The 16,628-nt window shown below is 38.3% G+C and overlaps 1 protein-coding gene across 2 annotated transcripts in view; it reads left to right on the forward strand.

Moving 5' to 3' along the window:
- Positions 1–16,628, forward strand: part of USP34 (ubiquitin specific peptidase 34) — a 170,106-nt gene that overhangs the window by 143,764 nt on the left and 9,714 nt on the right. For both annotated transcript variants that reach the window (XM_089528821.1, XM_089528822.1), the window contains exons 67-76: positions 4,314–4,461; positions 5,480–6,114; positions 6,853–7,010; positions 9,402–9,480; positions 9,633–9,759; positions 10,659–10,766; positions 12,071–12,175; positions 13,452–13,576; positions 14,383–14,506; positions 16,489–16,568. In XM_089528821.1, the coding sequence (XP_089384947.1) occupies positions 4,314–4,461; positions 5,480–6,114; positions 6,853–7,010; positions 9,402–9,480; positions 9,633–9,759; positions 10,659–10,766; positions 12,071–12,175; positions 13,452–13,576; positions 14,383–14,506; positions 16,489–16,568 (1,689 nt within the window). The remainder of the gene's footprint in view (positions 1–4,313; positions 4,462–5,479; positions 6,115–6,852; positions 7,011–9,401; positions 9,481–9,632; positions 9,760–10,658; positions 10,767–12,070; positions 12,176–13,451; positions 13,577–14,382; positions 14,507–16,488; positions 16,569–16,628) is intronic.

Here is a 16,628-nt window from a genome sequence, read left to right on the forward strand (position 1 = left end):
TCCAGTCCCCTGCTCAGTGCAGAAACTCCAGCAAGAGCATCCCCAGCAAGTAGCTGTCCAGCCTCTTTTTAAAGATGTCCAGAGGAAAAGGCTCCGCCATCTGTCCAGACAATTGATTTTATTGCTGAACCACTCATACTGTTCTTGCTGTTCAATAGTCAGAGATTGAAAAGATGTAAGAGCTGTTTCTCTATGCCCCACAGTATTTCAGGCTCTGTGCTAAGTGTAAAAATAAAATCTTGTCTTCTGGATTGTTTTGTATGTTCATGGCTGTCCAGAGAATTTATTAGACTGTGTGCAGATATCAAATGTACAGTATTAACTTCAAGTTTGCTTACTTGATACCATGTGTCCATTTGCAGCCTTGTATGCCATTTGGAAAGTTCTGAGTCAAAATAGAACTTAATAAGAAAGAACAGGAATTACTATGTAAAAGAAGGAAAAAAGATAAGGAAAGGCTACAAAGAGAAATTTAGGTGCAGCTGCAGTTACTCCAGAGTTGTTTCAGCTGTAGTATTTGTTGCAGCTGTAGCCAGTTTAGGCAGAGGTGTAGAATCCTTGGAGCTTAGATGGTTTGTTAATGGAATTAAAGAGGGATACACCTTTTTCTCTGATGTACACAAATCGCATTCGAGAATAGATTTAATTTTGATGTCTAAATTGTTATTAACACATGTCACAAGAATGGAAATTTGGCCAAGGTCTTTTTCGGACCATAACATGTTAGAACTGGAATATAATATTGGTAATTATGGTAAGAGTGGCTGGAGACTGAATGAAAAAATATTGGAAGATGAGGAATTTGTTTCTAAAATAAGGAATGACCTAAATCTCTTTTTTAAAGAAAATTGTGATAAAGATACCAAAATGAATGTGGTATGGGACGCGGGGAAAGCGTTTGTAAGGGGACTATTTATACAAAGAATGAAGATATTAAGTAGGCTTGAGAAACAAAAAGAGGAAAAAATCAAAATAGAACTTAATAAGAAAGAACAGGAATTACTATGTAAAAGAAGGAAAAAAGATAACGAAAGGCTACAAAGAGAAATTAAAATTTTACAGGAGCAATTGGAAAAAAAGATAACAGAAGAAATAGCGTATAAACTGAAAAAGCAGAAACAAGACCATTTTGAAAATGCTAATAAAATAAGTAAATGGCTGGCATACAAACTTAGAAAAGAAAAAGAAAAAAGGATAATAACAAAGATTAAATATAATAACACAGAAATAAGCGACCATAAGAAAATTCAAAATGCTTTCATTTCTTTTTTTAAAGATCTATTTACGGAAAAAGGGAATCAGCTAAATGAAAAACAATTAGCAGTAATTTTGGGAAAAAATCGCACAGTATTAAAAGAACACCAAAAAGAGAAATTGAATGCGGACATAACATTGGATGAAATTAAAACAGCTATAAGGAATCTTAAAAATGCAAAAGCTCCAGGAGAGGATGGTTTTACCGCTAAATATTATAAGACATTTGAGTCCGAATTACAAATTCCATTGCTACAAGTATGTAATTTATTAAAAACAGAAGGTAAACCAGCATCGTGGGGTAATACATTAATAACCTTGATTCCAAAGGAAGGCAAAGATGAGATGATTATTAATAATTATAGACCAATAGCCTTAATGAATAACGACTATAAGATATTCGCTTCTATTTTAGCAGAAAGGCTTAAAACATTGTTAAAGGAAATAATTGATAAAAACCAGAATGGTTTCATTCCAGGAAGGAGAATTCAAAATAATATGAGAAATATAATCAATATTTTAGATTATTATAATACACACAATGAAAAGAAAGCAGCTTTTCTGTTCATCGACGCGGAAAAAGCGTTCGATTCGGTGAAATGGGAATTTATGTTTTATCTATTTAAAGTGATGAATATGGGAAATAATTTTGTTGCCAATGTGAGGGAAATATATAATAAACAAACAGCAAGGCTTTTAGTTAACGGAGAACAATCGGAAATTTTCTGCATCAGTAGAGGGACGAGACAGGGTTGTCCACTGTCTCCCCTTTTATTTATTATGGTTTTGGAATTTTTATTAAATAACATAAGAAACTCAAAGAAAATTAAAGGAATCAGATTGAGAGGTAAAGAGCTAAGGGTACAAGCGTTCGCTGACGACTTGATGGTAATATTGGAAGATCCGCTTAGCAATATTGAAAATTTGTTGATGGAACTAAACCAATTTGGAGGGCTAGCAGGATTTAAAATTAACAAAGAAAAGTCTAAAATAATAGTTAAAAATCTAACCAAGGAAGAGAAACTAGTTTTAAAAAATAAATCCGGATGTGAGATAACTAAAAGGGTGAGATATTTAGGAATTATTATTTCAGACAATAACTTGAATCTATTTGATAATAATTATAAAACGTTATGGAAAAATATTAAGTTGAAACTGGTGAATTGGAAACATTTGCATCTATCTTTATTAGGTAGAATTAATGCGATTAAAATGTCTATACTCCCGAAATTATTATTCCTTTTTACAAATCTTCCAATTGATATAAACAATACGATAATCGAACAATGGAATAAAGATTTAAGAAACTTTGTTTGGAAAGGGGGTAAACCTAGGATTAAGTGGAGCTACTTGAAAGAAAAGAAGGAAAACGGGGGCTGTGCTTTGCCGGATATTAAGACTTACAGAATAGCTTGCAATTTAACTTGGTTGGAGGAATGGATTAGATTAGAAGATGCAGATACACTTAATTATGAAGGAGCAGAGCTTAGATACGGCTGGCACGGCTACCTGTGGTACAACAAAAGTGCAATCCATAAAGACTTCTGCAATAATCCAATAAGGAGAGGGCTATTGAATACATGGAAGGTAGTGAAGGCTAAATTTTATTTAAAAACCCCGCTCTGGGTCTCAACGCAAGAAGCTTTTGCCAACAGCTGGGATATACAATCTAAGTGGGTAAGGTACAGTGATATCCTTGAGATAAATACCAGCAAGGAGTTAAAAATAAAATCTAGGGAGCAACTGGCTGAAGAAGGAAAAAAAATCAATTGGTTCACTTATTATCAAATCAAAAATAGATTTCTCCAAGATCTTAAATCTACTGGTATAGAAACTCAATTATTAGGAATTGATAAATTGCTTATGGATAATATGGACAAAAAGATCTCTAAATATTATACTTTATTGCGGGAAAAAGATTTTGAACAGGAGCCAATTAAACAATACATGATAGATTGGGCAAGAGATATTGGTAAAGAAATTCCTTTAGAAGCCTGGGAAAGGGCTTGGAGTCGTACTAATGCCTTCACCCAGTGCATGAATTATAAAGAAAATTTTATCAAAGTCAGCAACAGATGGTACTACACTCCTGCGAGATTAAAAAAAATGGGTAAATTAAAATCTGATAAATGTTGGAGGTGTCAGGAAGATAAAGGGACAATGATGCATATGTGGTGGGGCTGTGCAAAGGTGAAACCCTTCTGGGACAAAATCCATAGTGTAATTCAACAAATCTTTAATATTAGTTATAAAAAAAGACCAGAACTATATTTGTTGAACATGACTTATTTTATTAAAAATAATGATGAATGTAAATATTGGAAAACTATACTATATATGATAACAACAGCTAGACTGATCATTGCAAATCACTGGAAAGATACCAACGTAATACAACTAGAAGAATGGCTTATTAAGCTAAATGATATTAGACAAATGGACTTGATTTCCTGTAGCTTAAAGAAGGGAAGTAAAAACGAGAGGACACAGTTGGAATGGGAAAAGGTGGTGTCCTATTTGAAAAAAAGGTGGAAATTGGAGGATAGTCTGGTCGAAGCTCTCTTATAATGGTTAATCATTAGGAACTCTTCAAAAATAACATTGTTGTGGAAATAAGGTTAATTTTGCTAGGGTTGCAATATTTCGGTACTAGATAATGTTGGAGAAAAACTTATAAATACACCATGGGAAATGTTGATATCAATGGGGAATTTTCAATCAACTGAGTGTATATAAATCTAAGCAAGAATACGCATATAAATTAAGGAAACTTCATAAGAGGGGAATTTAAAGCTAGGAAGTAGAACACTTGTTTGAATTAAAGCTTTGTTATTTGGAAACCTGAATTGTACAGACAATACACGTCACTGTAATTATGTATTCAGGAACAAATTGCCTTTTCTGTATGGAAAATTTAATAAAAATCATTAAAAAAAAAAAAAAAAGAAAGTTCTGAGTCATAGTCATCTTCTCAGCACATAAAAAGCCACTTAGCAGTTGGGTTGGTTTATCTGTTTTGGTAACATACTCATCCTACCCCCACTTTTTTATTTTTTTAGGTAATTGAATACAACCCTTCTCAGTGCCTGGATTGGTTAGCAGTGCAGACACCTCGAAATAAGCTTGCACACAGTTGGGTGTTGCAAAATATGGAAAACTGGGTAGAACGTTTTCTTCTGGCTCATAACTACCCTAGAGTGAGAACTTGTAAGTGTTTAAGAGAAAAAAAAATTGTTTGTTTTTCTGTTTTGAACATCTTCTGGATATTTTTATGGTGCTGTGTGTTTAATTGAAAATACAAGGGGAAAAGTGGAATCTATTGTTTTCCTTATTGCAGTGACTGTATTTGAGTGACCAAAGTGGGCAAGATTATGTGTAAATGTCCATGTTAGCATTATGCGGAACTAAGAAAATAAGAGATCGGGAGCCCCAGATCTATTTCTGCCATTGAGCATTTGTATCATATTGTACACATTGCCTGTTGTTTTGGGTTTTTTTTTTCTTACCTGGGAAATATATTGATTTGAGAGTGAAATTTTATGAAAGTCTAATTCTAAAAAACGAAGGGTGAGAAGCCATCCTGGGACTGAAGTTCACCTCCCTGGCAACGCCCATGGGCTGGATGATGTCAGTAAGCATGGCCACATCCTCTAATATCGTCAGGTGTCTAGCCAGAGTATTGAGTAGAGCTCCTCACTCCTCTCCTTCTGCTCCAAATTGTTTGCTCCCTTGCATAGGGAAGACAGAGAAGGAATGAAGTCAATTCCTTCTCTGTTTTCCCTAGGCAAGGGAGCAAATGACTCTCTTGCTAGAGCTTGTACGTGTTGACTCAGACTTGAGGTCAGGGATCAAACACCAGGTGGGCCTACAGACACAGAGCTTGGGGAAGGAGCCTCTTTGGGACAGATTTGGACTTGCTGTAGGCCAGATTAGACTCATGGGTCAGAGATATTCTACTCCCAACAGACCACTATTACTATTTTAAAAGACATCTTGTAGCACCTTTGAGACTAACTGTGTGAAAGAAGTTGTAGCATCTGAGGAAATAGACTAGGTGTACAAAAATACATATTACAGCTTCTTTCACACAGTCTCAAAGGTGCTACAATTTCCTTTGCACATTGTTATTCCATACTAATGTAGCTATGTCTCTGCATTTTAAAACAGAATATGCACAATTGAGAACCATCACACCAGTATTTACTTGCATTTTTATCTTTTGCAGCTGCAGCCTACCTCCTGGTCTCCCTTATTCCAAGCAATTCATTCCGGCAGATGTTCCGGTCTACCCGCTCACTGCATATCCCCACTCGGGACCTTCCCCTTAGTCCAGATACAACAGTTGTCCTTCACCAGGTCTATAATGTACTCCTTGGGCTGCTCTCACGAGCTAAGCTCTATGTTGATGCTGCTGTTCATGGGACTACAAAGCTGGTGCCCTATTTCAGTTTTATGACTTACTGTTTGATTTCCAAAACTGAAAAACTAATGTTTTCTACCTACTTCATGGACTTGTGGAACCTTTTTCAGCCTAAGCTTTCTGAGCCCGCCATTGCCACCAACCACAACAAACAGGCCTTGCTCTCTTTCTGGTACAATGTCTGTGTTGACTGCCCTGAGAATGTACGCCTTATAGTGCAGAACCCCGTGGTAACCAAGAACATTGCCTTCAATTACATCCTAGCAGACCATGATGACCAGGATGTGGTGCTTTTTAACCGTGGGATGCTGCCTGCCTACTATGGCATTCTGCGGCTTTGCTGTGAGCAGTCCCCTGCATTCACCAGGCAGCTGGCATCTCACCAAAATATCCAGTGGGCCTTCAAGAATCTCACGCCACATGCCAGCCAGTACCCTGCGGTGAGTCCATTTACACAGAAGGGGGGATAGCAGAATTTATGTTTTCTAGTGGTAAGCAGACACGTCATAACAAATGAAGAATGAAGAACTATTGACTAGCAAGCACTGTTTTATTGGTGTGTCATTTTGAAGAAAAGGTGGAGGATGATGGACCAGAATTCATCCCCTCCAAATTGAAGTTCCAGACAATGGAAGAAATGATAACTAGAAGCTAGGGGGTGATGTGGGTGTGTTTAAGTTGGCAGTCAACTTATGATTACCCCATGAATTTCATAGGGTTTTCTTAGGCAAGAAGCACTCAGAGGTGTTTTTGCTAGTTCCTTCCTCTGAAATATAGCCTCCAGCAAATTCATTGGAGGTCTCCCATCCAAGTACTAACCAGGACAGACAGCATAGCTTCTAAGAGGTACCTATCTTCTAAGAGAGGGCCTTTAGATTTACAGTTATTGATCCCTAATTTAAAAGCTGTCAAGAAAACAAAGGAACCATTAAGTTGCAAGGTGGCCATTTATAACCACCATCTTTAGTTATCTGCCCTTGTTATCAGTGGTAAGGGGAATAAAGATATGCAGAAAGTGTGGCATGGTTCAGGAAAATTAAACCAGCAGATTTTAGGTGGTATTCTCTGGGATGTAGATTTCCTGTTTCATGCAGTGTCCCTTTTATAGAAATATTTCTCTATAGATCTTATGAGCTTAGATGCTTGCCTGTAGCCTGATGCCCATTCTGTTTGTTTAGGCAGTGGAAGAGCTGTTTAACCTCATGCAACTGTTTGTAGCTCAGAGGCCAGAAATGAGAGAGGAAGAACTGGAAGACATTAAGCAATTTAAGAAAACTACCATAAGCTGTTATCTTCGTTGCCTAGATGGACGGTCATGCTGGACTACTTTAATAAGGTACTTCACTTTTTAAATATTTATGTACAATAAATTTTATGGTTCTTACAGTTTGGAATGCCAGAAAATATTGATGATGCTTTTATGGACTTTATTATTGGAATACACTGCACGGACAGAAAAAAATATTTGCTGAAGGGTAGGGATTAGTATTGTATCTGCTGCTATTAAAGATGTACTTGACCAATTTCTAAATCAGGGGAAGCTATATTTTTTCCATATGGAATTCCTAAGAGAAGGGAAGGTTTGGACATTTGAAGCATCTGCTTCTCGGTTATATAGTGTGTCCTTGCCTTGCGCGGACGCATTTTACGCAGTTTCCAGCTTACGCGGAAGCTGCTTGGGGAGGAAAACAATGGTGCACGCATGACGTGCGCAAGCCCCATTATTTCCTGTGGGGCTTGCGCATAGGTGGATTTTCCCTTACACGGGGGATCCGGAATGGATCCCCCGCGTAACGAGAGGGCCCACTGTAGCAATAGCAAGTACATTTCTATACCATTTATCAGTGCAATTAAGCACTCCCTAAGTGGTTTACAGTGTGTAAGCTAATTGCCCCCAACAAGCTGGGTATTCGTTTTAGTGACCTACAGAAGGATGCAAGGCTGAGTCAACTCTGGAGCCCTGGGATCAAACTCACAACCTTGTGGCTGTTAATAGCTGCTGTATAGGCATTTAACCACTGTGCCATCAGTGCTTCTGAGACATCACAAGTATCCACATTCCTCTTAAATTTAATTTTTTTAATTAGTCCCAACTAGAGTAAAACTATTGGATCAGAATGGGAGTCAACACATAGGTAAATTCAATTAATTCATTCTGTCTACTCTAGCCAAGGGTATCAGTAGGTCTTTATCTTTAAACTAGCACTGTCCCTGTGGGAGAATCTGTGTTTTTCCTAAATTCAAAATTCCAATATCTATTTTTTCCACACAGTGGTTGCTCACATCTTTTGCATAATGTTCACTGTGTAGAATTGTGTATTGCAAGCACATGAGGTATAGTGCCTATGACAGCTCCTTAACTGCATTATTTTATGATTGTGGACATTTTGAGTGTATAATTCCCCCCCCCCCCCCCCCCCATATGTGCATACATGGAGAAATTTGGCCTTTGCCTTCTTCAGATTATTTTTTGTTTTTCTTTCTTGCCTACAATGCTGAGATTTTTTTTTTTTACCAGTATATAACCTCAACATTTTTTAGACAGCAAGTATAATTTGAATACATAATCACTTCCCCCATTGTACCTCCCGAATCATCATTGGAGAGATCACACCAATATTTGCTATTTTTGTGGTATAATTTTCTCTCGTGAATGCACAGGAAAAATCCACTGTGTACATTGTAAATCCAATACACTATGGATTGCTGCTCTACATGCCCAGTCTCACTCACACACAATAAATTTTAATGAAAAATCTGCTTTGAAAATTAGGATTGTGAGTGAAATTCTGCGCACTGTGTTCAGGACAGAGTCCCATATTTTCAGAATATATACTAGGTCAGCCCTCATGGTTGTTTTCAGAATTAATAGGAAAAGGGGGAGGGGAAATGTAAAACACAATATAATTTGCAGTACTTTGAATATTGTGATATTAGAATGGTATGCCCCTTGAAGAGGTTTTTAATAATAATAATAATAATAACTAATAATAAAATTTTATTTGTATACCACTATTCCTAGGTAGATCATAGCGGTTCACAACATACAAAAATAATACAATAAAATAAACAACATATATCCCCAGTAACATCCAACAATCTTCCCACACCAATTAAAACTTCAGAATACAACCTAAAACATTACAACATAAAACCATTAAAACCCCCAATACAAACAATAGCTGGATCGAACAAATGTGCATCAAGGGAAGGAAGGATGGTATAATTAAGGAACATGGGGGAAAGCTTGTCGGAAAAGATAGGTCTTCAAATTTTTCCTAAACAAGTCTGTAGAGGTGACCAAGCGGAGCTCGTCGGGCAGAGAGTTCCAGATCTGTGGGGCTGAGATAGAAAATGCCCTTTGAGAAGATGAAATATATCTCGACTTAGGAACTCTTAACAGATTCTTCCCGCCCGACCTGAGAGTGCGGGGTGGACTGTATGGGGAGAGGCGGTCCTCCAAGTACCCTGGGCCCAAGCCATTTAGGGCTTTATAGGTGATAACCAACACCTTGTATTGCACTTGGAAGCGAATGGGCAGCCAATGTAGATCTTGTAGAATAGGTGTTATATGACTGGTCCTGGAGTTTTTAATCAAAAACTGGGTGGCCATCTGTCAGGGATGCTTTGATTGTGTGTTCCTGCATGGCAAGTGGTTGGACTGGATGGCCCTTGGGGTCTGTGATTCTAATTCAACCTTGATGTTATTTATTTTTTCCTCCCCTAGTGCCTTCCGAATATTATTAGAAACTGATGAGGACCGTCTTCTTGTTGTGTTTAACAGAGGCTTAATCTTGATGACTGAGGTAAGGATATCATGGGTAGTGGATTTTTTTAAAAAATGTTGAGGAAATATCTCAAAGTAAATGGGAGCATCATATTTATATGGAATAGTTTTTAAAGATAACAGTGCTTTGTTTTCATATATATGTATAATAAAAATAATTTATTTTGGCAGTCCTTCAACACATTGCACATGATGTACCATGAAGCCACAGCCTGCCATGTAACTGGAGACCTGGTGGAGCTTCTGTCCATATTCCTTTCTGTTCTCAAATCCACTCGGCCATACCTGCAAAGAAAAGGTTTGAGTTTTATTTAATCAGATTTGTTACATTTAAAAAGAAATACGTATAAACCAAGGCATAGGCTGGAATTCTGCTGTTGTACTATGTTATTCCCAATTGTGCTGATGGCCGGGAAAAGAGCAATAGGACATGTGGCCATGCAGAAAGTAATGTATAGGAAAATATACTGCTCAGAACTAGCTGGTGCCTTCCTGTAAGGCATTATTATTACAGTTGGCGCTCCACATTTGCAGCTTTGACTTTTGTAGATTTGATTATTTGCGGTTTTGGTTAATAAGTTCTCTCTAGAAATCTCTTAAGTCCTCCAGCACAATTCTGCTGGAAGTTGACCATAGAGTTTGATTGATTGATTGATTGAAATTTTATTTCTATACCGCCGTTCCCACGATCACGGCGGTTCACAAACAGTACAAATACAATACAATACAAATCAAAAGAAAACAAGTTTAACAATGAAAAGTACCCCAGATAAAACCAAGCATAGCTATACATCATTAAAATCATTAAAAAGTTGTGCTGGAGAACCTAAAAGTTCCTTCTCTAGGCATTTGTGGGTCCTCCAGCATGATTCTGTGGTCAACCTCTTGCAATTATTGACCATAGAATTGCACTGGTGGATCTGGAGATTCCTAGAGAAGTGTTCTCTTAGATAAAAAGAAGTGTTTTTTTTTAAAATTTGCGATTTTTCTACATACACAGAGATCCTTCACCCCTAATCCCAGTGAATGTGGAGCGACCACTGTAGTATTATTCTCCTCTTGCTGCTTTTTTTCCAAAATTGAAACTTAAAGCACCTTACAATTTAAAGAAAAGTGCAACCATTCCCACTTTTAATCAAAAATTGGTAATGTTTAAGTGGCAAACTGTGTTAACCTATTTGTGTATTGTATTTGCAGATGTGAAACAAGCCCTGATCCAGTGGCAAGAGCGAATAGAATTTGCCCATAAGCTTTTAACTTTGCTAAATTCATACAGCCCTCCGGAACTTAGAAATGCTTGTATAGGTAAGGTACATGAAAGTCAGTGTGGTTGCTGAAATTTAACTTTAACAAAGGTTTCTGTTAATTATGAGTTTATCGCTTGTCTTAAAAATCCGACTTATCCCTGCCACATTGAAGTCAATTACAGGATAAAGTCGGGTACTATCACATGCAAAATGCTGCCAATGCTGCTGCCTGGCTGAATCCCAGCTAACTTCCAGCTAGAAGCTGCGCTCAGCTGGCCGATTTACAGAGCCGGGAGCTTCCCGATTTGGCAAAGAGGCTGGCTGACCGTGGCTTCTAGCCAGAAGTTAGCTGGGATTCAGCCAAGTGGTGGCATCGGCGGCATTTTGCATATGATAATACCCGACTTTATCCCGTAATTGGCTTCAATGCAGCAGGATTAAGTCGGATTTTTAAGACATGTGATAAACTCTTTAGTCTGCTTCTAAAGTTTCGTGCACATGTGGAACACACCAAAGGGAAGATAGAGAGTTCTTTAGGTAAGAGAGAGAGAAATGCTAGCTGGCAAATGCCCTAGTAGAAAAATAATAAAAGATAAATAGCATAAATAAATAATTTGGGCTGTGCACTCATGCTGGACTCAAGCCACTTCCTCTGAGCCCAATTCATCTTTCCTGTTCCTGTTCAGTTATTTCAGGGGAAATGGTTCCCTTCCACCTTGGACATGATTTGTGCAAAGGAGAGAGAGAAGGGCTGGGTTCAGACAAAGCACTAAAGTTTTCTTGGCAAAAAATTATATAACTTGCACCATCCAAAGAATGTGTTGCAGAACAGCAATGATATTATGTTTAGAGCTAAATCAGCACTAGGAGTGCAGTCTAATGCTGCATAGGGGATGTTGTAGATCCCCTCCTTTCTATACAATTGTCTACTCAAGAAAGGTGAAGCAGGGTACTCCCAGGAGCTGCCTTCAGTTTTTCTTGCAGCCTGAAATGCAAATTGTAAAACAGTGTTGGCAGCTGACGGTGAGTCAGGAAATGCATAGAATGTTGTTCTGAGCGCAGAATGGAGCTTCTTGAGAGTCCTAATCTTTGTGACTACAAAAATAACACCGTAAAAGCTTATAACATAGCTGGACTTCAGTGGTCAGGTGGACTTCTTGCCTCTCCTCTAGCTAGCAAAACCAGAATCACGGTATACCATCTAACAAATAATTCAGGATGAACCACATAGAAAGGAAAACATATTTTCTCAGTTTGTAAGATATATTACAACCCACCGAATTTTATTTTATTCTTAAGAGCATGTACTCTATAGCCCTGCTGTTTTGGGGCAGAATATAAAGACTGTTACTTCTTTTGCAGATGTCCTCAAAGAGCTGGTACTCTTAAGCCCTCATGATTTCCTGCATACTCTGGTTCCATTTCTACAACACAACCATTGTACATACCACCACAGTAATATCCCAAGTATGTATTTTCAATTGACAGAAATTGTTAATGCTTTTTAACAGCTGGTTAGCACTTCACAGAATTATAATAAAGAAAGAAAACAATTTGATAGTAAGACAAGCAGCAACCTTCACAATGAGGAACAGTGAGGGTGGGAATAGTAGGTTGATAGATCTCTTACCCCAAGTGCTTGCTATCACTAAAACTGAGGTGCATCCCCATTGCAAGAGCTTCACATTGTCACCATTAAGCAAATGATAGGCCATCTGAGAGACAGGAATGACAATGTTACGTACTGATGTTGGAGGTTCATGCAGTTACTGATATAAATAGGAGTGGGTTGAGATTTGAAGATAATGATGGGATGATTTAAGAAGCCCTTCTGCAAAAGTAGCGAGAATGGCGGGCAGGATGCTTATTCCAAGAGAACATGATCAAATAGATTTTGGAAGCAGTTGTCTTCGGGTAATTAAACAGATTTTAGAAGCAGTTGTCTTTGGGTAGGTTGTAGGGGCAAACATATCTGGGCCGAATTCAAATATCAGGAAAGAAAAGAGTTAAAACATCCTCTAGGACTAAATCTGCAAAGAGCTTAAAGGTGCTAATATGTTCATGTTAAGTGGTAGACTGTGAAGTGATTGTCCTCTTTCTGGTCTTTAGATATACACTCATTTCTCCATATTTACAGATTTGACTTTTGCAGATTTTAATATTCACGGATTTTATTAATATGTTCTCTCTAGGAATATCTAGGTCCTCCAGAGCAACTCTATGGTCACCTTTAACCAAAAGTCACACTGAAGGACTTAGATATTCCTGAAGAGAACACTCGACTAGGCATTTATAGCTCCTCCAGCTCAATTCTGTGGTCAATGTCTGGCAGATATTGACCATAGAATTGCACTGGTGGACCTGGAGTTTCCTAGAGAGGTGTTCTCTCAGATAAAAAGAACTGTTTTTTTATTTGGGTTTTTTCCATATTCATGGGGGTCCTGTGCCCTTAACCCCAGCGAATGTGGAGGGACAAGTGTAGTATGTTTTTCCTCCTGTCTCTTTTTAATACAGAACAAAGGAAAAAGACTATTAATTATATTAATATTTTATACTGCCCTAGCTAAAACACCAGATGATTTATAATTTTTTGCTTTTCTTAGGATAGTTAGTAAATTGCACCATCAACAAGAATAGCTATTTTCTTTTTGCTTTTAATAAAATATGCCCTTCACATGCCTGCCTTGTTTATATGCAAAACTCCTTCCCCATTGGTGAATGTTTCTCTTGTTCTAATTCCCAGTGTCTCTTGGACCTTATTTCCCATGCCGTGAAAATTTGAAGTTAATAGGAGGCAAAAGTAACATCCGCCCCCCTCGCCCTGAACTCAACATGTGCCTCTTGCCTACAATGGTTGAAGCCAACAAGGTATCTACAGGAAATGTGGGTATGGGAGATAATTCAGACTTCTCTTCAGGCCTGTTATTAGGGTTGGGTGAGACTTCAGATTAGTCATGCCTTGACTTTTGGGGAAGGAAGTTGTGAAGAACAGAATTAAATTTAATGAATGAATGTATGCATGTCCCAAAATGCATATTTCAAAGATACTCCTTCAGAAAAGACTATGTTTGGAGTTGGGAGTGATAAATTTTTCCTACTTATCATTTCTCTGCTCCAAAGTCTTTCCCTCTGTTGCAGAGAAATAAATACAGTGGAACCTTGACTTATGCGGGGGATCTGTTCCGGACCCCCCCCCCCCCCCGGTAAGGCGAATTCTGCCTATGCTCAAGCCCCATTCAAGTGAATGGGGCTCGTGTGCACGGCGGCGCGTGTGCACCAGAGGCACACGCCCCATTCATTTGAATAGGACGCACTGCCCCTTGCACCCCACGCAGCTTGAGCACATATGCTGTATATAGTTTCTGAAAACACATTTGGTCCTTTTAATGGGACATGGGAGTGAACTCAAATGGCAAATGGCAAGCGGGGGGAAACGCACATCATCTGCTTTACCATTCTTAGTTAAAGCTCCATTTCAGGTAGCAGCTTTCAAGTCATCAGATTTGCTATACGCATCATGTTCTATGAAGTAGACCTAGCCAGTTTGTGTACCAAAAGCATTACTATGTATCAGACATAGGCTGGAAATTGTTGCTTTGTGAGTGTATTAGGTGTCCTGTGATTTTTTTTTTCATGGTTTTTCTTTAAAAACAAAAATCCCCTTAAATCTGCAGGGCAAAGATGAAGTTTATGACCGTATGCTGCTAGATTATTTTTTTTCGTATCATCAGTTCATCCATCTTCTGTGTCGAGTTGCCATCAACTGTGAGAAATTCACAGAAACCTTAGTGAAGATGAGTAAGTATAAAGACGTTTTGAAACCTGCTTTACAGATGTCCTTTCTAAACAGAGACAGTTGCTGCCTTGAGATCTGAATATAATCCATTGCATTATTTCATTTTCAAGTGAATCTTAGCATTTTATCATTTCTAAAGTTCACTTTAAAAAGTGTTCACGGTCTTGACCAAACATGATGTATCTGTAGCAGAAAATGAGTGCTGACACCAATCCTGATGATAAGAACTTTCCTTTGAGGCCTATTTAAAAAACAAACATACATCCTTATTCTCAGCTACAGTCAGCCCTCCATATTTGTGGCTTTGACTTTTGCAGATTTGATTATTTTTGATTAATATGTTCTCTCTAGGGATCTGTAGATCCTCCAGGGTAACTTTGCCTGAGATTGACCATAGAGATGTGCTGGAGAGCCTAGAAATCCCCAGAGAAAACACTTCTCTAGGCATTATGTATGTCCTCCAGCATGATTCTGTGATCAATCTCTGGCAGATATTGGCCATAGAGTTGCACTGTAGGACCTGGAGATTCCTAGAGAGGTATTTTCTTAGGCAAGAAGGATAGGTTTTATTATTATTGTTATTATTGTTACTATTGTTATTATTATTTGCAGCTTTTCCACATTCACGGGGTCCTTCACCCCTAATCCCAGTAAATATGGAGGGACCACTGTATTGTAACACAGGAAAGGAGGTGGTGGGGAGACAATGGAGGAAGCAGATATTCCAGTAGCAGCTTTCATTTATTTATTTTTTAATGTATCCTGTGACGCTAAGCTTATTTTTGGGCTGGCAAGTGGAGCAATCCTCCATGCTTGAGTGTATCCCAGTGTGCCAACCTGACAAGGCCGGAGTCAATATTCTTTTTCCATTTGTTTCATTAATACTCCCCCTTCTCTGTCAGTTTTTATTTTTCTGATGCAGAAAAGCAAAGATAACTGTTCTTGCATTAACATTTGTCTACCAGAATTTGACATGAGTAAAATTGGTGATTAAAATACTTTATTCATATCCCATTACTGTTCCAACTAATTGGGGAACAAGTGTAATATCATGACTTCTGTTAAACTACTGTTTAGGGAAACAATGTAGCATAGTGGTTTAAGTGTTGGACTAGGATACTGAGAGGCCAGGGTTCAGATTCCCACTCAATCATGGACACCCAATTGATGACCTTGGGTCACGCTCTGAGCTGCAGAGGAAAGCAAGGGTAACACCCCCCCCCCCCCGCTGAAAAAAATCTGCCAAGAAAACCCTGTGATGCACAACAACAAGATACTGTTTGATAGTGTAGCATAAAAACATCCTAACATTTGATCACCTACTGGAGTGAGAATCATGTAGCCCTTCAGATGATGTTCAGGGACGTAGCCGGGGGGGGGGGGTTCTTGGGGTCCAGACCCCCCCTTCCATTAGAAAAATGAATGGTGCATGCTGCTACACTGCCGCACCCAAGCCCCAATATAATAGTGGCACTTAGTCTGGACCCCCCCTTCCTAAAATCCTGGCTACGTCCCTGTGATGTTGAACTCCAGCTCCCACCACTCCTCACCCTTGACAATGTAGGCTAGAATTGCTACTAATCCAATCATTAGTCCCAACTAGAATAGATTTATTCACTCAGTGAAATGTAACCTAAGTGTTGCTTTACCAAGCTCCGTTTTATTTAATGGGTCTGCTCTGCTAAAAACTAACAACTGGATTCAAGTCTGTGAAAATTGCTTCTGAATAAATGTGCATAGGATTGCACTATAGGTTATTGTCATCATACCCAACATGATTTTTATGTGGATTTAATAACATTATTTGGGCAAATATTATTATTTTATTTTATTTTTCAGCCATTTTGTTATCCTGTGTCCTTGATAATTTATGACAATATCAGTCTTTCATAATTTGAGAATAGCTTTAGTTTTAAATCTTTTTCTTATATACGCCACATTCCAGCCTGGAGAAATAGTGATTTATTCCCTTTTAAAATTGTAGGTGTCCTTGTTGCATATGAAGGTTTGCCTCTTCATCTAGCTTTGTTTCCCAAGCTTTGGACTGAGCTTTGTCAAACCCAGGTAAAATTAAATGTATTTGAAATAGGAATCTTGGGTTGATGCTTTTTAAAGGGGGAGGGG

This window comes from Sceloporus occidentalis, unplaced genomic scaffold (assembly GCF_023333645.1).
Source record: "Sceloporus occidentalis isolate IW3139 unplaced genomic scaffold, rSceOcc1.0.p SCAF_6, whole genome shotgun sequence".
Lineage (NCBI taxonomy): Eukaryota > Metazoa > Chordata > Lepidosauria > Squamata > Phrynosomatidae > Sceloporus > Sceloporus occidentalis.